General features: G+C 46.6%; 1 protein-coding gene across 1 annotated transcript in view; it reads left to right on the forward strand.

Annotated features, from left to right (window-relative positions):
• Positions 1-22,345: 22,345 nt before the first annotated feature.
• The window catches only part of YWHAQ (tyrosine 3-monooxygenase/tryptophan 5-monooxygenase activation protein theta), a 45,878-nt gene continuing 43,605 nt past the window's right edge, over positions 22,346-24,618 (forward strand). The window contains exons 1-2 of the mRNA XM_077812541.1: positions 22,346-22,500; positions 23,975-24,353. Coding sequence (XP_077668667.1) covers positions 24,060-24,353 — 294 coding nt within the window. The 5' untranslated portion in view covers positions 22,346-22,500; positions 23,975-24,059. The remainder of the gene's footprint in view (positions 22,501-23,974; positions 24,354-24,618) is intronic.

Raw genomic sequence — 24,618 nt, forward strand, 5'->3', positions numbered from 1 at the left:
GAGAGGAGCCTGAAGGCCTCACACACAAACACCGTGCTTTTTATACAAAATGAGTTGGGTAAGTGTGATGTGGATCCCAAATAATCAGCTCACTCACCCACCCTGAAATTCTTAGTCCAGCCCTAACCACAACAGCATGATCACGGCAGATGAATCAGTTACATTTGGGGTGGGACAGCAAACATGTTTTCGTAGGCCCAACCAAAAATGCCCAGGCCAGTCCCTGACATGAAAATTGTTAGCGCTGTCTGAGGCTGGGCTTGAGCTGGTTTCTGCTCATTCAGAGAACTGCCGAATGTTGTAACTGCAGTAGCTGCTGCAAGGGGTTCACCCTTCCAGTACACACAGCAGTGCTGTCATGAGTGCACACCTGTTATGCCGGGGATTCTTGATGCCAAATGGCAGAGGGCACAGGGTCCCTGAGGGTCACAGGGATCCCCAGCGTCTGGCATCTACGTACTAGTTAGCTAATTTGAGTTAAGAACACACCTTTTTTCATAGTAATGACAAGGCCTTACTGAAGAGAGTGCATATATAGCAGGCACCAAAGCACTGCATGAACAGATCATCTGGATGGTGCAGATGAACCAGGAAGTGTCAAAATAGAAATAAAACCACTGAAGAACAAGCCCTGTGAAGATATAGAGGAGAACCAAAAATTGGCCTTGACAATTTTGACTAATTCAGGTTTCTGTGGTCCAGCTAGTAACCAAAATATGTTAAAGGAAGTGTTTAAATGTAGGACTGCGACAGGGTGTACCTGGCCCTGATGCCCCCTGCTGTGGGCCTTGTGGTCCTACCATACCCCATTCCAGAAAGGAGCAGTGGAGGTGAGTTCTCCAAGCTGCATAGAGAGGTTGCAGGAGAAGCAGTCAATCAGGGTCCAGCAGGCTCACATAAAAGGAGCTGCAGGGCCAGGGTCATTGAGTTGTGGCCTGGAGCCTAAGGAGTGGTGATGGAGCTCCCAGCGGGCTGAAGGAACCATGGACAGAGCTGTTGCTGGCAGGGACCAGGGGAGTGAGAAGGCTGGCTGGCTGCTGGGACTGAGGATAGAAGAACCAATAGTAAGGGTGAAGCAGAAGGTGAAGTGCTGGGCCTGTGGGAAATAGCCTCATAAATTGTGGCAGCATAGTGACTAGATAAAGGGACGCAGCTGGCGGCTGCTATTCATAGTGTCCCCAGGCTGGGACCTGGAGAAGTGGGTGGGCCTGGGTCCCCACAATGTGGAGTGGCGTAAACCCAGAGAGAGGAGTTTAACAGGCCCAGAGAAACAGGCCAAAGACCCTGAAGAAGGTCAACATTAGTGAACTCTGATACACCCCTGGCCGGGTACCAATGTGAAGAGTGACTCAGCTGGAGAGTTGGGGTCAGAGACCAGCCACCAGAGGTGAAGAGTTTCCTGGGAGGAAGCCCTGGGGGCACAGCCCCATACCAAGGCTGAAAGAAAATGGAAAGATAGTCAGGAAGGGGTTATAGACATTAGTAATGGAGGGTCTGGTGACAGAACCTATTGGACTAATTGAGGACTGACTGTTTAAGGGACTGAGCCCAGGGAGGGCTGCAACAAGAGATGTTCCTGCCGTGGGGTAATAGGATAGCCCCTGTTGGAATCTTTACCCTGGAAGGGGTGTTTTGGTTTATGTTTCACATACAGACTGCATGTAACTCAGCTGGAGGGCTGAATCACTAGAAAACTTGCCTGAGAGGTGAAAACTGCCAGCAGCGGTCACTGCAGACATGCAGAGCACAGCCTAGAAGAGAGTGCAGACACAAACTCAGCCAAGGGGGTGCTCATGAGAGGTGGTGTCACCCCATTACAAGGACCTAATAGTGCCCTTTCAGGCCTCATCTTCCCTAGGGAAAAAATGCATTTAGACCATTGAAACAAGTAGTAGACATGTGTTAGCTGTAGAGGTAAACCCTAAATTCCCCCCGGCCCAGAGGGATTACCTTGACCAACTAACCTATGTTAAAACTACAAGTGTCTTGTCTAAACGGGGATTTTAGCATGTTAGCTAATGTGTTAAAATACCTCTTTTATTAGTGTAGACATAGTCTCAGTTTTTTGCAAGTGTTCTCTTCCCCAGTTCATCCCTGATGCTGATAATTCTACCATTTTTCAGTTATTAGATACAAGATTAAGTCATGTGTAAAGAACCTCCTGCTTTATCTGTGCAACTCAGCCCTTATTTCATAAACTTCCTGTTTCTCACTCTCTAGTTCATACAAATTGTTGTTTTAGAGTTAACAAACTCCTGAATTCCATTGCATGTATTTCAACACTTGTTTATTTCCTTGTACCAGTCCCTCGTACTGCCTTTCATGATGATACTTGGTTTTGTCTGGTGCTATGGTAGCTCCAAGCTGTGACCAGTCAGAGAGAAGTTAGTACTTGTACTGTTAGCACCAACACTGATTACAGACACTGCTGAGTACTGTGGCATATTAACTGCATGGAAAACTCTTCCAGTTGTTTTATTAGTGCAACATAGTGAAAAAGGGTTCTCATCATATAACAATGGGGGGAGCTGTGAATGAATAGTTGGGCAAGGAAGCCTCCTGGATTTTCATGAGTTGAAGGTCATGCTCTTGGAAAGGTAATTTTTCATTATGTCCTTGTTATCCATCTTATGGCCCACTTCTATGAGGTACTGAGCACCTTATGCCAGGTGGCCTAAACTCCAATTTAAATCTACGGGAGGTAAGGATACTGAGCATCTCAAGAATCAAGCAATTAGGCATTTGTAATGTGCCCAGGACCTTGGTTTCTAGGCACCTAATACAAAATTACGAATATGCATAAAGCTTATCCATAAACAATACTCTCCACCACCCCTTGCGTTAGCAGCTTTTCCTTTGTTTACTCTCATCTTTTCTCATTTTCTTCTCAGTCTTTTCTAGTAATCTCACAGACACCCGCTTCTAATTTTCCCCAGGGGCACTCAGCCCCAGGCCCCGCCCCACTCCACCCCTGCCCCACCTCTTCCCCTGAGCATGACCCATCTCCGCTCCACCCCCTCCCTCCCAGCACCTCCTGCATGCTGTGGAACAGCTGTTCCGGAACAGCTGGGAGGGAGGGGGAGAAGTTGATTGGCGGGGGGCCGCCAGCGGGCGGGAATGGGGGAGTGGGAATGGAGCTTGGCTGCCAGTGAGTGCTAAGCACCCACTAATTTTTCTCCATGGGTGTTCCAGCCCTGGAGCACTCCTGGAGTTGGCACGTATGAGTGATCTGGTTGTTTATTTTGCACCCATAATTGTACAGGCTATAACAGAATTATAAGTAAAATAATTCAGTCCAAAAGATGTGCATTCTCCACCTCTTCTTTTCATTAAACAATTTGAATGTACAAGGACAGGACTTCTTGTTTTTCTCCAGGGGATGCTCACTGGCCTGTTCAGTTTTGTGGGGATGTAAGTGTAAAGAGGTGACTTAGTTATTGTTCAGAAGTTGAAATGGATCTTGGTATTTAATATCACATTCATCACCAAAGGATCTGAGAACCTACCAAAAATGAGGAAATGATTAACTGAAACATGTTTAGTTATTAGGTTTTTGGTTGTCAGGATTGGGTTTTTTGTTATGTAAGTGGCAAGATCTGGGCTCATGTGGATTTCCAGTGGAAATGTATTCTATATGTTTATATCTTACTGATCCATGCATCTCTCTATCCAAAACTACCATTGCCTAATTCTCTCACCTCCTATCTGCAGAAACAGCATTAAGCACAAAGAAAAGGAAGGTTTGGGGCCCTGGATTTTTATTTATTTATTTTTGAGTATGGACCTTGCTCTTTTGGACCACTGTTGTAATCAAGCTCAGTAATTCCCCAGCTCTACCTCCTTGTCTGGCAGCAGAACAGACGTGGAGAAGAGAAGGGATAACATAATTGCCCCTCTCCCCTTTTCATGCTGTGGGAAGGTCAAGGAAAAATGTCAGATAATCTGACCTCACCAAAGTGCGAGGCAACTCATGACCCGATTACCCACTCCACTAGTCCTGGGTCTTATTCTTGTGTGGAAGCTCTACATAACATTGTGCTGCACATCTGAGGCAGGTCTCCCTGCATTTATTGTACGCACTAAGTGATACAATTTAAATTAGCATGGGCCTTCACTGTACAGCCCTCCTGTGGAGGATGGCACTGAGAGGCCATGATGATTTGTGCACTAGAATTATGAAACAGATCAAATGAGATGTCTTTGTATTTCAGTAATATAAGCTCACTACATGTGTTTAACCTCTTGTAACCCAGAGCCCCCATCACTCCCTCTGGTCTCTGGGCAGCCCTGCAAATAGCTCCTCTGCTGCTCCTCTTCCTTCAGTCCTCTCCAGCTCAGTCAGGGATGCCAGCCAGCAACCCCTTGTTGCCCTCTCCCAGGAACCATCCTCTTTCTGTGGAAACTCCTCTCCTGCTCTGTCTTCTGACTGACTCAGTGCTCGAACACCCTGGATCTCACCAGGCCTCAGTGGGTATGTCTACACTACAATAAAAGACTTGCAGCAGCCAGTCTCTGAGCCTGGGTCAATTGACTCAAACTCGCACAGAAGAGCTAAAAATAACTGTGTAGACATTTGAGCCCAGGCTGGATTTGGAACCCAGGCTCTGAAACACGGCGAGGAGAGTGGATCTCAGAGCTTAGGCTCCACCCTGAGCCCGAATGCCTACACTATTTTTAGCCCTGCAGCCCAAGGCCCAGGAGCCTAAGTCAATTGACTTAGACTGTGAAACTCAGTACCATGAGTTTTTCTTTGCAGTGTAGACATCCCCTTATAGCCCCCTACGTGGTGCCCTCTTAATTGGCCCAATTTGGAGCACCTGGACTGAACAGGAGAGCTGAGCCCAGTTTCATTTACTGGGCCAGCTACACGTTACACCTTTGCACAGAAATCAGTTGTTGGATGAGCTGTTACTGTTTGGCTCTTCTTTGGCTTGTCAAAATGCATCACAGCCTTAAAAGAAAGATATAGTTGTTTTTTCAGTGAAGGATTCATCTGTTCTTCAGTTCTATGGATGTGAAAGTTATTGTTAAAAATCAAATCTAGAACAGCCTCTCCTGTAATAGCTTTCTCCACCTTCTGAAATAAAAAATTATTAACAGGGAGGAACTGGTTGAGAATTTGAAAGTAGAAGGCAACTTGGGTGAAAGCGATCATGAAATGACAGAGTTCATGATTCTAAGGAATGGTAGGAGGGAAAACAGTACAATGAAGATAATGGATTTCAAGAAGGCAGACTTAAGCAAACTCAGGGAATTGGTAGGTAAAATCCCATTGGAAGCAAGTCTCTAAGGGGAAAAACAGTTCAAGAGTTGGTAATTTTTCATGGAGACATTAAGGGCACAAGAGAAAACTATCCCATTACACAGAAAAGATAGAAAGTATGGCAAGAGACCATGCTGCCTTAACCAGGAGATCTTCAGTGATCTGAAACTCAAGAGTTCTACAAAAAGAAGAAACTAGGTCAAATTACAAAGGATGAATATAAACATACATAAGTATGTATGGACAAAATTAGAAAGGCCAAGGCACAAAACGAGATTAAACTAGCTAGAGACATAAAGGATAACAAGAAAACATTCTACAAATCTATTAGAAGCAATTGGGGGGAGGGATAGCTCAGTGGTTTGAGCATTGGCCTGCTAAACCCAGGGTTGTGAGTTCAATCCTTGAGGGGGCCATTTAGGGATTGGGGCAAAAATTGGGGATTGGTCCTGTTTCAAGCAGGGGGTTGGACTAGATGACCTCCTGAGGTCCCATCCAACCCTGATATTCTATGATTCTATGAATAGGAAGAGCAAGAAAAGAGTAGGCCTGTTACTTAATGAGGAGGGGAAAAACAATAACAGAAAATGTGGAAATGGTGTGAGTGCTAAATGACTTTTTTGTTTCAGTTTTCACCAAAAAGTTTAGGGCATCAAACACAGGGAAGGCCAGTGAAAATGAGGTAGGATCAGAGGCTGAAATGGGGAAGAATAAGCTAAAAATTACTTAAACAAATTAGATTTCTACATCCTAGAATACTCAGGAAGCTGACTGAGGAGATATTTGAGCAATTGGTGATTATCTTTGAAAAGTCACAGAAGACCAGAGAGATTCCAGAGGACTGGAAAAGAGCAAATATAGTGCCCATCTATAAAAAAGGGAATAAGGACAACCCAATGAATTACAGACCAATCAGCTTAACTTCAGTACCTGGAAAGATAATGGAGCAAATAATCAAGCAATCAATTTGCAAACACCTAGAAAACAATAAGGTAACAAGTAACAGTCAGCATGGATTTGTCAAGCACAAATCAATCAAACCAAGCTAATAGTTTTCTTTGACAGGGTAAGATCCCTAGATCCCTAAATGGCCCGCTCAAGGATTGAACTCACAACCCTGGGTTTAGCAGGCCAATAGCTCAAACCACTGAGCTATCCCTCCCCCTGAAAAAAAAATCATAGATCAAATCTTGTGATAGAGGGGAAAGCAGTAGATGTGGTATACCTAGACTTTAGTAAGACTTTTGATACTGTCTTACATGACCTTCTTATAAACAAACTAGGAAAATACAACTTAGATGGAGCTACTAGAAGGTGGGTGCATAACTGGTTGGAACACCTTTCTCATAGTAGTTATCAGTGGTTCACAGTCAAGTTGGAAGGGCATATCGAGCGGGGTCCCACTGGGATCAGTCCTGGATCTGTTCAATATCTTCATTGATTTAGATAATGGATAGAGAATACACTTAAAGTTTGTGGATGATACTAAGCTGAGAGGGGTTGCAAGTGCTTTGGATGACGGATTAAAATTCAAAATGATCTGGCTGAAGCGGATAAATGGTCTGAAGTAAATTAGATGGAATTCAATAAAGACAAATGCAAAGTACTCCACTTAGGAATGAAAAATCAGTTGCACACATGCAAAATGGGAAATGACTGCGTAGGAAGTACTGCAGAAAGGGATCTGGGGGTCCTAGTGGATCACAAGCTAAATATGAGTCAACAGTGTAATGCTACTGCAAAAAAAAGCAAACATCATTCTGGGATTCATTAGCAGGAGTGTTGTAAGCAAGACAAGAGAAGTAATTCTACCGCTCTATTCTGCACTGATATGGCCTCAACTGGAGTATTGTGACCAGTTCGGGGCACACATTTCAGAAAAGATGTGGACATACTGGAAAAAGTCCAGAGAAGAACAACAAAAATGATGAAAGGTCTAGAAAACATGACCTATGAGGGAAGACTGAAAAAATTGGATTTGTTTAGTCTTGAGAAGAGAAGACTGAGAGGGGACAAAACAGTATTCAAGTACTTAAAAGGTTGTTACAAGGACAAGGGAGAAAAATTCTTCTCGTTAACCTCTGAGGATGGGACAAGAAGCAATGGGCTTAAACTGCAGCAATGGAAATTTAGGTTAGACTTTAGGAAAAACTTCCTAACTGTCAGGGTAATTAAGTACCGGAATAAATTGCCTAGGGAAATTGTGGAATCTCCGTCACTGGAGGTTTTTAAGAACAGGTTAGACAATCGTCTGTCGTTGATGGTCTAGATAATGGTTGTTCCTGCCTTGGGTGCAGGGGAATAGACTCAAGGACCTCTCATAGTCCCTTCCGGTCCTACGATTCTATGTTTGCTAGAAAAATAATCATAATTAAATAAGGGCCAGATGCTGCACGTCTTATACCCTCGCTTCCCAAATTCCAGTTCTTTCTGTAGTGAATGCAGGATCAGGCCCTAACTTAATTCTTAACCAAGAATCACATAATTAGGGGAGAATTAGTTATTTCATGACCAAGAGAGAAAAATACACATCCTGTATTGGTTTAAACTGGCATATATCGGCCTGCGTTGTGCAGGAGGTCAGACTAGATGATCATAATGGTCCCTTCTGACCTTAGTATCTATGAATCTTTGCATCTAGAAGAGAGCTCCTCAGCACTGATCATGGAGAAAATTCTTTCCAAGAAACAACCTGGATGAATTATTTGTCTGAGATCTTCTTCAAGCTGTATTTTAAGACCCATTTTTGGTGAGATTTATGGTATCTGTACCACCTGGTTACACAGGAATCCGTACCTCTGCTTAACCACTTTTCTTCACTCTTTCCCTTCTTCCCCTCCTCTCTCCTTACTTCCTCCCACTATTAGGGTTTGTGTACACAGGGAAATTGACAAACATAGCTATATCAAAATAATTATACCTCTATAGGTACACTGGTGTAATTCTCATGTGGACACTCTATTTTGAAATTAAAATGACTGTATTGTGGAATAATTATTCTGATTTGGAAGGGGAGTAATTTTTCTGGAATAGAGTGCCCACGTACTAACATAGCTATAGTGGTGTAAGTATTACACATAATAAGTATTGCCCATCAGTTTTCCCAGGTCGACAAGCCCTTATTTAACCCACAAGTACCTACCAAGTCAAAATAATAAATAAATAGGATTCATAATGACACTGAATGAAATCCAAAGTCCTTACCCAGTCTTTAAAGAATAACTTCAAACTTTGCCTCTTTGTCAATTATATTAATGACCTCCGTTAACCTTTCAGTACCTTAAAGTGATTATTTTGTTTGTAATCAACTTTTTTTGTTTTTTTAACCACCACCTGGACTCACTTTGTTCTTCTACAATAGTTTTCTAAAAGTACACAAATTTACATACAATGAGTTTTGTTGGTCTCTGTACATGTCCTTTCCCCCTCCCTCACATCATCCACTCACTTCTAACTTCACAGCCCCTTAAGTGATTGATGCAACAGTTACCTCTGATGTCATAATCTCACCATTTGGCAACAAACTGTTCATAAGGCAGCTGCAAAGAAAGGTTAAGAAGACATGAAGAGAAGAAAGTGCAGAGGCAAAGAGTAGAAGAGGAGGAGCTACCTCTAAAATTACTAATCCACCAACCCATGAAGTCTTCACAGGTACCAACTCATCTCCACATGCATAAGTCTTGTTTCTCTGTGTCCCCATAAACATGCAAATTATGTGCGGATTTTATGCTGTTTGTCGTGTTCACTTAGTACTTATGTCTCATGCACTTCCATTTCTGCTATCTGGTTTCTAACCTGTTATTACCATTGGCAATGTAGCAAATGAGTTGGAAATTTATGAATGAAAACATCTGTTGTGATACATGCATTGTATGATTCTAACAATCTCCATACTCCACAGTGAACTGTTCAGAAATGACTGAGCTTAATGGTGCAACCCCACAAGGTGGGCAACTTTTCATGGGTAAAAGCTAGTCCTATAATTAGAAAAGAGGCCTAGTAACTTGTAATGAAAAAATAATCAAATCACCATAAGGGAAAATCAGTTGTATTTATCCAAAAATCATGGCCCCTATTGTTGCCACCTGTTGGGAAAGTTACAGGAAGATATAACTTGAAAATCTCACTGACTGTTGCCATCTCAGCTCTTTCTTGCATCTTTATTATCTTTTGAGCAGAGGAAGTTGCATATACAGTATCTTAGAAAAAGCCATTACAAGGGTATATGTTTCCATTCCATTTAAAGACAAGTTTTTTTGTATAGCTGTTTGGCTCCACTCTCTCCCATTCTCATCTTACTCTTGTTGGGGCCAGGTCGGGGGCAGGGAGTGAGGATCTGCAGAAACCTTGTTTCGAGCTCTATGGATCCCCATGGAGAAATTCTCTTCTTGCTGTCCTCTTAGAGCCCTCCTCCTAGCAGTGGCAGCATCACTCAGCACTGGTGCTTTGGGGTCCCCTCTGCTGGGACTCACAAAGCACAGTACTGAAACACAGCATTAATTTACCTGTGCTTTTTACACCACCAGTGTGGAAAGGGAAACAGCTCTGTGCCTAGCCAGTGTCCTCTGTGCCTCACACAGGCCAGGTAGAGGACAGAGGTGGCTACTCCAGATGGGAAAGTGGACATCTCACATGGATACTTTATCCCTCTGCCCCCTACTCCCCATGGCATTTATTCACTGTTTTGCTTCATGCTCTACAGAAAATGGAAGTATGATGAGGAGAACTGGATGCATGGAACCAAGAAATAACCATTTCACCCGGGAGCCAGGGGATAAAATTTATCATTGCTGTTATGACAGAGGAAAAAAACAGCTTTAGACTCAGGACTGGCTGGGGGTTTTGTACACAAACACAGTCATCAATATCACCCCACAGCTCCGCCCACCCCAAACAGCAACAATCAATACTCAGCAGCAGCAAAACCTTTCCCTCAGCAGCACAAATCGAACTCTACAAACAGCACCCACTAGCAACATTCAAGCTGTACCAGCACTCTCCCCTATGCCCACCTCCCCCACAGCTCTTTCAAGCTCCTGAGACCCATCTTCCCAGTAACAGGAAACAGTATGCATGAGCAGCAACACTAACCTTCCTGGCATCATTTTCCTACAGCAGCCCCTTCTCCTAGAAGCACCCACTTTTTTCCAATAATGAAGAAGCTACGCAAGTGTTATCAAAGCAAAAACCGCCCTGTCGTCTTCATCACCAGTAGACACAATACAGGATGGAGTTGCACAGTGGGCTTGATGCAATCATTTGTCACTACCACATGACTGATTTGGTAGCAGATGACTTCTCAGACATATCTTTCCTTTGCCTCAGGGTTCTACACATGTATAGTTTTTTTTAAAATTTAACCCTTTTAATGTATATCTAGAAAAGCATTTATCTCAAACTCCAGCACCTGTGCCATGAATTAAAAATACAGCATAATGAAACAAGACTACAAGCTTCTCCTAACCCTAAACAAACAAACTAAAACAGTACTCCATTTTGCCCACAAATACTAGTCTGCATTACACCCTACCCTCTCCAAAAGCCTGCATAAACAGAGTGGATCTTGCACATGCCCCGAACTTCAACAGATTTGTGGTATTGGTGTAGGTTACAAAGTTGAGGGCTCCAAACAGATAATGCTCTGCTGGCAACTCCTTCTCTTTTCTACTTTAAGCCATCGCAATATCTGATGGGGGGAGGCTGCTAGGGGCTCTTATGGTGCCAGAACTGAGGTCATAGAGCCAGTCTCTCCTGTAGTCTGAGTGTTCCCCTGGGTGGAACCCAAGCAGTGTGGAAAAGAAAGAGAGCAACCAGATTCAGCTGTAACGGGGTGAGGAACAGGGAGATGGGAAGAGAAGGCGGGGGTAGAAGCAAGAATCAGGAAAGGGGATGGGGCACGGGCATAAGCAGAGTGGGGTAGGAGAGGATGAGGGAGGTGTAATAGCTGGAATGGAGGCAGAGAGGCATTGGGAGAGAGAAGACAGGAGCAGGGGGAGGGGACCATGGACAGAGCAGAGGGAGGGGAAGACAGGAGCAGAAAGGGATAAGGAAAGGCCAGGGAAGCAGGGTTAGAAAGGTCTGTAACCACTACAGCACATTTCCTTACAGAACTTGGAATTAAACCCATGATTCCTGGGTCTCAACATTCCTTTACTGTGTAGTAAAAGGCTGGGAAACTCATTGGCAATGTGTGTGTCCCCATCCCCCTCTAGATGCAGAGGCGCACAGGAAAAAAGCAGCCTTTTACTGCTACCCATTATTCCATTAGCTCAAGTGGCAGAGGACTGTGCTGCAGATCTAAATACCCCAACTATGCTGAATGTGCACTGGGGGAGGGAGTCAGCATAGTTCCACATGGTGAAATGTTTGTTTTTTTAATTTTTAATTTTACAAAAAACATAGGAAATTATCATTTAAAAAACTCCTGCACTTAGAATACTGCATGCAGTTCTGGTCACTCACTCTCAAAAAAGATATATTAGAATTGGGAAAGAAAGGTACAGAGAAGGGCAACAAAAATAATTAGGGCTATGGAACAGTTTCCATCTGTGCAGAGATTAAAAAGACTAGGACTTTTCAGCTTGGAAAAGAAACAGCTAAGAGGGGATATGATAGAGGTCTATAAAAATCATGAATGGTGTGGAAAAAGTGAATAAGGAAATGTTGTTTACTCCTTCACATAACACAAGAACCCAGGGTCACCCAATAAAATTAATAGGTAGCAGGTTTAAACAAAGACAAGGAAGTACTTCTTCAGACAAAGCACAGTCAACCTGTGAACTTCATTACAAGGAGATGTTGTGAAGGCCAGAACTATAACAGGGTTCACAATAGAAATTCATGGAGGAGAGGTCCATCAAAAGCTATTAGCTAAGATGGTCAGGTATGCAACCACAGGCTCTGAATGTCACTAGCCTCTGTTTGCCAGAAGCTGAGAGAGGACGACAGTGGACAGATAACTCGATAATTGTGTGTTCTCTTCATTCCCTCGGAAGATCTGGCATTGGCCACTGTGGGAAGACAGGTTTCAGAGTAGCAGCCGTGTTGGTCTGTATCCGCAAAAAGAAAAAGAGTACTTGTGGCACCTTAGAGACTAACAAATTTATTTGAGCATAAGCTTTCGTGAGCTACAGCTCACTTCTTCGGATGCATTCAGTGGAAAATACAGTGCGGAGATTTATATACACAGAGAACATGAATCATAGAATATCAGGGTTGGAAGGGACCTCAGGAGGTCATCTAGTCCAACCCCCTGCTCAAAGCAGAACCAATCCCCAACTAAATCATCCCAGCCAGGGCTTTGTCAAGCCTGACCTTAAAAATATCTAAGGAAGGAGATTCCACCACCTCCCTAGGTAACGCATTCCAGTGTTTCACCACCCTCCCAGTGAAAATGTTTTTCCTAATATTCAACCTAAACCTCCCCCACTGCAACTTGAGACCATTACTCCTTGTTCTGTCATCAGCTACCACTGAGAACAGTCTAGAGCCATCCTCTTTGGAACCCCCTTTCAGGTAGTTGAAAGCAGCTATCAAATCCCCCTCATTCTTCTCTTCTGCAGACTAAACAATCCCAGTTCCCTCAGCCTCTCCTCATAAGTCGTGTGTTCCAGTCCTCTAATCATTTTTGTTGCCTTCCGCTGGACTCTTTCCAATTTTTCCACATCCCTCTTGTAGTGTGGGGCCCAAAACTGGACACAGTACTCCAGATGAGGCCTCGCCAATGTTGAATAGAGGGGAACAATCACGTCCCTCGATCTGCTGGCAATGCTCCTACATATACATCCCAAAATGCCACTGGCCTTCTTGGCAATAAGGGCACACTGATGACTCATATCCAGCTTCTCGTCCACTGTAACCCCTACGTCCTTTTCCGCAGAACTGCTGCCGAGCCATTCGGTCCCCAGTCTGTAGCGGTGCATGGGATTCTTCAGTCCTAAGTGCAGGACTCTGCACTTGTCCTTGTTGAACCTCATCAGATTTCTTTTGGCCCAATCCTCTAATTTGTCTAGGGCCCTCTGTATCCTATCCCTACCCTCCAGCGTATCTATCTCTCCTCCCAGTTTAGTGTCATCTGCAAACTTGCTGAGGGTGCAATCCACACCATCCTCCAGATCATTAATGAAGATATTGAACAAAACCGGCCCCAGGACCGACCCCTGGGGCACTCCACTTGATACTGGCTGCCAACTAGACATGGAGCCATTGATCACTACCCGTTGAGCCCGACAATCTAGCCAACTTTCTATCCACCTTATAGTCCATTCATCCAGCCCATACTTCTTTAACTTGCTGGCAAGAATACTGTGGAAGACCGTGTCAAAAGCTTTGCTAAAGTCAAGGAACAACACGTCCACTGCTTTCCCCTCATCCACAGAGCCAGTTATCTCGTCATAGAAGGCAATTAGATTAGTCAGGCATGACTTGAATCCTTCATGAATCCATGCTGACTGTTCCTGATCACTTTCCTCTCCTCTAAGTGCTTCAGAATCGATTCCTTGAGGACCTGCTCCATGATTTTTCCAGGGACTGAGGTGAGGCTGACTGGCCTGTAGTTCCCAGGATCCTCCTTCTTCCATTTTTTAAAGATGGGCACTACATTAGCCTTTTTCCAGTCGTCCGGGACTTTCCCCGATCGCCATGAGTTTTCAAAGATAATGGCCAATGGCTCTGCAATCACATACACGAACTCCTCTAGCACTCTCGGATGAGGCGCATCTGGCCCCATGGACTTGTGCTCGTCCAGCTTTTCTAAATAGTCCCGAACCACTTCTTTCTCCACAGAGGGCTGGTCACCTCCTCCCCATGCTGTGCTGCCCAGTGCAGTAGTCTGGGAGCTGACCTTGTTCGTGAAGACAGAGGCAAAAAAAGCATTGAGTGCATTAGCTTTTTCCACATCCTCTGTCACTAGGTTGCCTCCCTCATTCAGTAAGGGGCCCACACCTTCCTTGACTTTCTTCTTGTTGCTAACATACCTGAAGAAACTCTTCTTGTTACTCTTAACATCTCTTGCTAGCTGCAACTCCAGGTGTGATTTGGCCTTCCTGATATCACTCCTGCATGCCCGAGCAATATTTTTATACTCATCCCTGGTCATTTATCCAATCTTCCACTTCTTGTAAGCTTCTTTTTTGTGTTTAAGATCAGCAAGTATTTCGCTGTTAAGCCAAGCTGGTCGCCTGCCCATTTACTATTCTTTCTACACATCGGGATGGTTTGTCCCTGTAACCTCAATAAGGATTCTTTAAAATACAGCCAGCTCTCCTGGACTCCTTTCCCCCTCATGTTATTCTCCCAGGGGATCCTGCCCATCAGTTCCCTGAGGGAGTCAAAGTCTGCTTTTCTGAAGTCCAGGGTCCGTATTCTGCTGCTCTCCTTTCTTCCCTGTGTCAGGATCCTGAACTCTACCATCTCTTGGTCACTGCCTCCCAGGTTCCCATCCACTTTACCTTCCCCTACTAATTCTTCCCGGTTTGTGAGCAGCAGGTCAAGAAGAGCTCTGCCCCTAATTGGTTCCTCCAGCAGTTGCACCAGGAAATTGTCCCCTACACTTTCCAAGAACTTCTTGGATTGTCTGGGCACCGTATTGCTCTCCCAGCAGATATCACGGTGATTGAAGTCTCCCATGAGAACCAGGGCCTGCGATCTAGTAACTTCCGTGAGATGCCGGAAGAAAGCCTCGTCCACCTCATCCACCTGGTCCGGTGGTCTATAGCAGACTCCCACCACGACATCACCCTTGTTGCTCACACTTCTAAACTTAATCCAGAGACACTCAGGTTTTCCTGCAGTTTCATACTTGAGCTCTGAGCAGTCATACTGCTCCCTTAGATACAGTGCAACTCCCCCACCTTTTCTGCCCTGCCTGTCCTTCCTGAATAGTTTATATCTATCCATGACAGTACTCCAGTCATGTGAATTATCCCACCAAGTCTCTGTTATTCCAATCACATCATAATTCCTTGACTGTGCCAGGACTTCCAGTTCTCCCTGCTTGTTTCCCAGGCTTCTTGCATTTGTGTATAGGCACTTGAGATAATTCGCTGATCATCCCTCTTTCTCAGTATGAGGCAGGACCCCTGCCCTCTCTCGCGCTCCTGCTCATGCTTCCTTCCGGTATCCCACTTCCCCACATACTTCAGGGCTTTGGTCTCCTTCCCCGGTGAACCTAGTTTAAAGCCCTCCTCACTAGGTTAGCCAGCCTGCTTGCGAAGATGCTCTTCCCTCTCCTCGTTAGGTGGAGCCCGTCTCTGCCTAGCACTCCTCTTTCTTGGAACACATCCCATGGTCAAAGAATCCAAAGCCTTCTCTCCGACACCACCTGAGTAGCCATTCGTTGACTTCCATGATTCGACGGTCTCTACCCAGGCCTTTTCCTTCCACAGGGAGGATGGACAAGAAGACCACCTGCGCCTCAAACTCCTTTATCCTTCTTCCCAGAGCCATGTAGTCTGCACTGATCCACTCAAGATTACCATACACACTGTAACGAGAGTGATCAGGTAAGGTGATTGCATTTGGAAAGGAAGATGATGTCTGTCTGTATCTGTACGAGTTTTTTCATGAAGTTGATAGATTTCTACTCCATACAGCTAAATTCAGTGCCTTGCATAATGACAGGTTTCAGAGTAGCAGCCGTGTTAGTCTGTATCCGCAAAAAGAAAAGGAGTACTTGTGGCACCTTAGAGACTAACAAATTTATTTGCGCATAAGCTTTTGTGAGCTACAGCTCACTTCATCGGATGCATTCAGTGGAAAATACAGTGGGGAGATTTATATACACAGAGAACATGAAACAATGGGTGTACCATACACACTGTAATGATAGAGATCAGGTAAGGTGAGCTATTACCAGCAGGAGAGTGGGGGCGGGGGGAGACCTTTTGTAGTGATAATCAAGGTGGGCCATTTCGAGCAGTTGACAAGAACGTCTGAGGTACACGGGGGGGGGGGGAGGGGGGATAAACATGGGGAAATACTTTTACTTTGTGTAATGACCCATGCACTCCCAGTCTTTATTCAAGCCTAAGTTAATTGTATCCAGTTTGCAAATTAATTCCAATTCAGCAGTCTCTCATTGGAGTCTGTTTTTGAAACAGAAACAGATTGACAGAGCCAGAAGGGTACCCAGAAGTTACCTACTACACGACAGACCCAACAAAGAAAATAACAGAACGCCACTAGCCATCACCTTCAGCCTCCAACTAAAACCTCTCCAACGCATCATCAGGGATCTACAACCTATCCTGAAGGATGACCCATCACTCTCACAGATCTTGGGAGACACGCCAGTCCTTGCTTACAGACAGCCCCCTAACCTGAAGCAAATACTCACCAGCAACCACACACCACACAACAAAACCACTAACCCAGGAACCTACCCTTGCAACAGAGACCATTGCCAACTGTGTCCACATATCTATTCAGGGAACACCATCATAGGGCCTAATCACATCAGCCACACTATCAGAGGCTCGTTCACCTGCACATCTACCAATGTTATATATGCCATCATGTGCCAGCAATGCCGCTCTGCCATGTACATTGGCCAAACTGGACAGTCTCTACGTAAAAGAATAAATGGACACAAATCAGACGTCAAGAATTATAACATTCAAAAACCAGTTGGAGAACACTTCAATCTCCTTGGTCACTCAATTACAGACCTAAAAGTGTCAATTCTTCAACCAAAAAACTACAAAAACAGACTCCAACGAGAGATGGCTGAATTGGAATTAATTTGCAAACTGGATACAATTAACTTAGGCTTGAATAAAGACTGGGAGTGGATGAGTCATTACACAAAGTAAAACTATTTTCCCATGTTTATTCCCCTTCTTCCCCCCCATTCCTCAGACGTTCTTCTAAACTGCTGGAAATGGCCCACCTTGATTATCACTACAAAAGGTTCTCCCCGGCTCCCCCGCCGGTAATAGCTCACCTTACCTGATCACTCTCGTTACAGTGTGTATGGTAACACCCTTTGTTTCATGTTCTCTGTGTATATAAATCTCCCCACTGTATTTTCCACTGAATGCATCCGATGAAGTGAGCTGTAGCTCACGAAAGCTTATGCTCAAATAAATTTGTTCATCTCTAAGGTGCCATAAGTACCTTAGATGGTACTCTTGGTCTGACCCAGTATGGCGGTTCTTATGCTCTTAAAAGAGCATTATTAAGGTTGCAAAGTTAGGAAATGCCAGAATTAACGTTGCTCATGTGACTTTAATTTAACCCCCTGGCGCATATGCACTATGAGACAGTTCTTAATTATATGATCACGTACTATTTTGTCTACAAGACTCTTCTTTCATTCACTGCAAACGCTGGATCTGCTCTGGGAATTAATCATGGTTGTGTAGTGAATGAGGCTACTGACTTCACATAGGACTCTTGTTTCATTTGTTTCAGAAATTGGAACGAGTGTGCCTATTGTGGAACTGGGGGGGGTGGTGGGCCTAAGCCTGCACATAGCTAAAGGCCTTCCCCCTCATCTGAGGGGAAAGGACCAGTGGACCTGGGCCACAAATGAACACTGGTGACAACAAATAAAAAAACAAGGGTGGGAGTACCTTATAGGATAAAAATCTGGTAACCAGAAGGGGATACTGAGTAGAGAGCCACCAACAGCACCCTCTGCTTCTCAAGGCATTGAGGAATTCAGTGAACACTGCTTGGGGAAAATCTGCTTGGAGGAGTGACTGTACAAGGAAACGGAAATAGGCCCTACAGTTGCAGAGCACCCCCATCCCACCTCGTCCAACTTCCTTTGGAAGATGTGTGGTGAATGAGGCAGAGAACTTCAGGAAGAGAAAGGAGGGTCTCAATGCCATCCTTAGAACTAGATCTCTGCTTCTGCCAGAGAGTTCTTATGTGATACTGAGAAATGACATGAACCAGAATGTTCATGGGTGGCCACTGCATTCTTCATTTTCTGGATGTTAATTTTGAGACAGCTGAGGTCTGATCTGCAGAAGTGTTGACCATTCACAATTGCAACTGAGAACAATGGGAGCTCTGCTCTGTACACAAAGTGCTATTTAATGCTAAGTACTCTGAAAAATTAGGACCTGCGTGTCTCAAATTGGGCACCCAAAATTGTTAACTTTTTTTTACTTTTATCTCCATGTCTCGTTTCCTCATCTGTAAAATGGGGACAATCAGTAAGAGCTCATGTCACAGGAGTGTTGTCAAGATAAATTCATTAAAGTTTGTTAAGAACTAAGCTATGACAATAACAGCATCACAGAAAAGCCCATGAGGAAATAAACAATTCTTGTATTCAGTGCAGAGTTTGGGTGACATACATTAAACAATGCATGGGACCACACACTGAATGATGGGGATAAAAAGAAATATTGAATAGCTACCCATTCTCTGAACACTGTCCCCCCAGTGCACCGAATAAGGTCAGGGTCCTGTGGAAAAACAGTATGTGATCATGTAATTAAGAAATGTACCATAATACATACACAGAAGAGGACCAAATTAAAGTTGCATGGGCAACCTTAATTCGGGCATTTCCTAACCTTTTTGAGTTGGGCCATTGAATAAAGATAGCTTGGATTAACCCAACTGTCATCATTCAAAATCCACTGAACTGCACTTTGCAGACACCATGGCTCATGTATTTGTCTGTGTCCTCCAGAGCCATGACACAAGAATTCAAAAAGCTTTTGTAGTGCACTTGGTCAGTTTCAGCCCATGACTTCTGTCACTGGTGTTCTAACAGTCTTCACTCTCACTTCATCTGTAAATCAAGGTGATCAGTGAGGACATAGCTGAAGACGAGGGCACTAGGGCCACCCCATCAATGACTGAAAATAGTAGATTAACGTAAATCCTACCAAGTCCCCAAGTCTGTTGATTTCAGAGTAGCAGCCGAGTTAAGTCTGTGTTCGCAAAAAGAAAAGGAGTACTTGTGGCACCTTAGAGACTAACAAATTTATCGATGAAGTGAGCTGTAGCTCACGAAAGCTTACGCTCAAATAAATTTGTTAGTCTGTAAGGTGCCACAAGTACGCCTTCTCTTTTTGCAAGTCTGTTGAATGTGTCATATATTCCCTTTGGGCCTTCTGGAAGTTCCCATTCCATTAACTTTATAGAGTGTATTATCAACCAGTCCCTTGTGGAGAACAGATGCGTCCCAAACTCAAACCACAAGAGGTAGGTAATGATTAGGCAATGACAGAGATATTTGGATAATAAATATCCAAATGCCTAATCTCCAGTCCTAGCTACACACTAAATCAAGAATCTGAGCCAATAATTCCTTCATCTCCATGGTACCCATGAAATCCTGAGCTAATATAGAGAACTCATCATCTGAGTTGGATGTTTAAGTTCATAGGCGCCGACTTCTTCTGGCGCCGGTGGGTACTCAGCTCCCCAACCCCTTCCCCAAAGTCCCCACCCCAACTCCACCTCCTCCCTACCCCATTCGACTCCTTCCCCAAATCCCCACCCCGGCCCCGCCTCCTCCCAGCGCTTTACATTCCCGCTCCTCCCCCCTCCCAGCACTTGCTACAGCGGTTTGGTGGTGGCAAGCGCTGGGAGGGAGGAAGGGAGGAGCGGGGACGCAGCATGCTGGGAGGAGGCAAGGGTAGGGGCGGGGAGCTTGGCTGCCAGTGGGTGCAGAGCACCCCCTAATTTTTCCCCATGCGTGCTCCTACAGAGTCGGTGCCTATGTTTAAGTTACTGAGTGTTGTCATCCTTGATGATTCCAAAACCACTGTGGTGAGAAACTGTATTAGCTCATGCAGGGACTTTGCAATGCAGCAGGATGATTTGCCCATTAGAGTAAGTCCCAGGACTCACACAAGAATGCATTTAATTCAGCTTTGAGGTAGGAGACCTCGTGTATTTCAGATTGGCTGCAAAGAACACAACCACAGCATCTCTTCATCACTTCCTCTTAGGCTCATGCTGTACCCAATGCTTGTCTCGAATCAACTATGCCAAAACTTGTCCAGCAGAATCATTCAATCAGCATTTAAGAAATGCATGCAAGACTGGTGGGGCAGGGGTCATCTTTAATTAAACCATGGACAGATGACAGTTTATTAACCACCAATCTTTATATAAGATTGGAATATTTGTCCACTGATACCCCCAACCTCTAGATGAAACCAACGGAATAGAAACTAAACAATTTCTTGTTTAAACTAGGATTTTTTCCTGCCTTGTCTCCCCAACCCATTACCACAGGGATCAAAGAACCATAAGTTTTACAACCAAGCCCCTCATTCCAAGCCTTTGTATCCAAAGTGCATAGCTCAGTTGTTCCACTTTCTTGGACACCCTGAAGGGACATGGATGCCAAAGCTGGTTGTCAGAATAAGGATCTCTAGGGCTGGCTGCAAAACCAATTTCTATTAATCCCCTATCTCCAGTCAGCAGAGAGAAAAAAATCCATACCTCCTTCCCTTTTTCTGCAGCTCTTTCCTTTACATTAAAGATTACCAAACATCTTCAAAATGCCATAATTAGATTAAGAAAACGGGGAGGAATTTATCCCGACCCTTTTCCTACCTTTTTTCTCCCTGGCCCCTCCTACCCCAGACCAACCCCTCCAAAAGGACACCATTATGAGTTTCTAACTGTTGGCAAGAGAGGAGTTCTTGTCTGCATCATCAACCCCATGCTCCCGCCCCATGAGAGGTCAAAGATTGGTGACAAGGCCTAAAAATCAAGGAAAACTCAATCCACTATTTTTTATTTGTCCTATGGATCTTTCACTTCCACCTAAGAAAAAAGATAAACTTAACCACTCAAGTCTACATCCTTCTTGAAATACCCCCTCATCAACTATCCCCACCAAATCCACAAGAGAAAAAAAAAAAGCCTAAAAACCTTGCTCAGTCACTTCTCCTGCTGATCATCATCAAAACCCAGGTCAGAAACAAACTATTGTTGAGGTGGAGGATAGAATAATTTTTGAATTTTTAAAGCTCCTTTCATTCCCTCACATCTCCCACCCATCTCCCAAACACATTCCAACCCCCATCTACCAACCAGCAGCACACACTCATTCTGCACACCTCCCACCAGCCATCTATTATTTCCCCAAGCACAACATCCCCACCAAATCTGTCTAGCATCACCCACCCATTTCCCTCACACTTACCTGTAGGGTAGACCCTATTGTCTAGCAATAACATCCACCACCCCATGCATCCCAGAAGCCACCAATGCCTACAACAACTCTTGTCTACCCCAGAACCCACCTCCAGCTGCTCACTGGCCCTTCAGTACCCATTGCCATATCCTCAGTAGCATTCTGAACCCCAGTACCTACTTCCACAGCACTCTAAACTTCCAACAGCACTGACACTTAACTAGCCTTCACATCCACCTCCCTACCCTCCAGTTCTCAGCACATTCCATCACTTCTACCCCCCACACCACCCACCCCAGCTCCCCCTCTATCCGTGCATGCTTCCCCCTCAGCACCCACCCCAGCTCCCCCTCTATCCGTGCATGCTTCCCCCCCAGCTCCCTTCAATCCGTGCATGCTTCCCCCTCAGCACCCACCCCAGCTCCCCCTCTATCCGTGCATGCTTCCCCCTCAGCATCTACCCCCCAGCTCTCTTCAATCCGTGCACGCTTCCCCATGTAGCACCCACCCCCAGTTCCCCTCTACCAGTGCACCCTCCCCGCTCAGCAACCACCCAGTTCTCCTCTATGGGTGCACGCTCCCCAGTGCAACACCCATCCCCACGTTCCCACCCGCTCTCCGGCCTCCGAGTCTCCCTCTCCCTCTCCCCCTCCCAGCCGCAGCAGCACGAGCCGCCCCAGCCGCGCCTCCGCGCTGTCTCGTGCCGCGCCCAGACTTGGCTCCCAGTCCCAAGGCAAGGCGTGGGGGGGGGGGGTTGTAGCAGCATCACCATGGTGACAGTGACGTTAGCTCACCCTGGATCTAATTGGAGGAAACCCCGTGGCCCCAGCCGCAGCCCACGGGCCAACCGAGCTTGCGCCCTGTCTGTGCCCGCCCCCGCGGCGGCGCGCTACGTCTGGATTGGCTAATCGCACGCGGTGGGTGGGCCCCGGTTCGGAGCAGGAGTTCGGATTGGCCGTGTGAGCGCGGGTCTGGCAGCGGGTAGGGTTGCCTGTGCCAACGCCCTTTAGCGCTGGCTCTAGCTTGAGACGGGAGCGGCTCTTTCTCCTCGCCTCAACCCCGAGCGGAGCGCACCCGATCCAGCGGCGCCAGCCGGCCCGGCCTAGCGGAGCGGACCCAGGTGAGCGGGGCCGAGGTCGGCCACGGCGATGAGAGCGGTCGCCGCGTCCTCCATTTTGTGAGAGCAGCGCGGAGTCCCCAGCCGCGTCGGGGCGCGGGAGATCCCGCCAGCGCCGCCGCCATTTCACGCCCGGCGGGACCGCGGGGACACCACGCTTTCTCCTTAGCCCGGGTCCCCCTGGGTGGCAGCTCTTCCCGCCTACCCGGGCAGGGGTCGCGCCCTGCCCCGGAAAGAGCTGCCGAGCCCCGTCCTACCCGGGAGACCGCCGGGCCGGGCCTAAGGCGTGGACGGAGTTGCCGCTCCCCCGCCCGCTTCGGCCTGAGCCTGCAGACCCCACCCACCCTGCCTGAGCGAGTCCTGCTCGCCGCGCCCCCTGGGGGATGGGACTCCCCCGTCCCCGCCCTCTCCCGAGGGACAGTGTCGGTGACCCCCCCGGGGAGACTCGGATCGGGGCTTCCCCGCACGGGACGTGAAGCTCCCTGCTTCCCTTGCCTCGCGCTGGGGACGCGGATCCGCTTGCCGCTGTTCCGGCGCCTCATCCCCTTTCTTTGCTCTAGGGAAAGGCTCCCCGTGGTCTCCCGGCCTCGTCCCGCGCCCCCTCCTTCGCCAAGGGACAAAGGTTCCCTTATTCTGTCTTCTCATCTCAGGGGCACCCCTCCCCCCCGTGTCTGCCCGATCCGCCCGCGACGGGCTCCCCTCCCAATGCTCCTGCTTGGCCTGTGGGAGCACGGATCGCTACCCTTATCCTCGGATTCTCTCTTTTCGGTGCTGTTGAGTCCCCAGGCACGCACTAGGTAACCGCCTTCTCCTCCCCGTGTCCTCTGGGCTTGTTCGTCCTCCTGTGTCTGCCCTGGGGCTGGTGGTTCTTTTACTGCCCCTCCCCATGGCTCCCACCTTCAAGGCAAACCACTCTGACCCCCACGCCTAGAGGGAAGGGTTTGGGCATGGTTCCTGGGGATGGCCCCGTTGGGTTAATGGCTTCCAGCCGTCTGTTTCTTTCTCTCCCTGCCTCTAATTTCTTGACTAACCACAGGCTGCAAGTCCTGCTAGTGCACACAGGGGTGAGAGGGAGGAAAGTGGAGGTGGAGCCAAAAGCCATGCTGAGGCGTCTGGAGTGCCTCTTTCCACCATCTGGTTTCTAGATTGGTCCCCTGTCGGGAGAGATTGGGTTATGTTTTCTCCTGTCCTGGTGGTCTGGGTTATTAACCTTGCTTAGAGGCCCTGGAGATGGGTGCACTTCCCCTCTCCTGTAACCAGTTCCCTGTGAAATGGGCTGGTTGTATAGACCTAGGGTTCTTCATTCCAGGATAGCTCTTGGGGTGGTGTAGTGGAGGAGACCCCTTTTGGCCTGTGATTCTTGGTTCCTGGGGAGATGGTTGGTTTGGTGTCTTCTGAGTTTTGGGGAGGGGCAGAGTGTGGTGTCTTGCAGCTCTTGGCTCCCAGAGACATGGCTAATCTGTTTTCTCTCTGGCAGGTTTTGAGGTGCCTTTTCCTCTTGACAGTGTGACAGCCACAGCCTCTCTTTCTGCCTTGCTGCGCTTTCCCCACTGCCAGCCACCATGGAGAAGACCGAGATGATCCAGAAAGCCAAGCTGGCTGAGCAGGCTGAGCGCTATGATGATATGGCCACCTGCATGAAGGCCGTAACCGAACAGGGTGCTGAGTTATCCAACGAGGAGCGCAACCTTCTCTCTGTGGCCTACAAGAACGTGGTGGGGGGGCGGCGCTCTGCCTGGAGGGTCATCTCTAGCATTGAGCAGAAAACAGACACCAACGACAAGAAGATGCAGCTTGTCAAGGACTATCGGGAGAAGGTGGAGTCTGAGCTCAGGTCCATCTGTACCACTGTGCTGGTGAGTTGGGGAACTGGGGATACATCTCACAGCTCTCTGGAAGTGATGCACAAGATATCTATACATACGTCTGTGCTTGGGAGTGAGATCATAGGTTTGGGTGTGAGAGATCTCTGTGTGACACTATGCTGGGGTGTGGGGTAAGCCATTGCACCACTCGACTGAAGGATGCAGGGGTGTCATGGTGAAGTGTGGGAAAGAAGGATGAGGGCAAGATCAATATGCAGCACTGTCTTGTAGTTATGGGGTTATCAGAGGATTTGAG

Source organism: Eretmochelys imbricata, chromosome 3 (assembly GCF_965152235.1).
Source record: "Eretmochelys imbricata isolate rEreImb1 chromosome 3, rEreImb1.hap1, whole genome shotgun sequence".
Taxonomy (NCBI): Eukaryota; Metazoa; Chordata; order Testudines; family Cheloniidae; genus Eretmochelys; species Eretmochelys imbricata.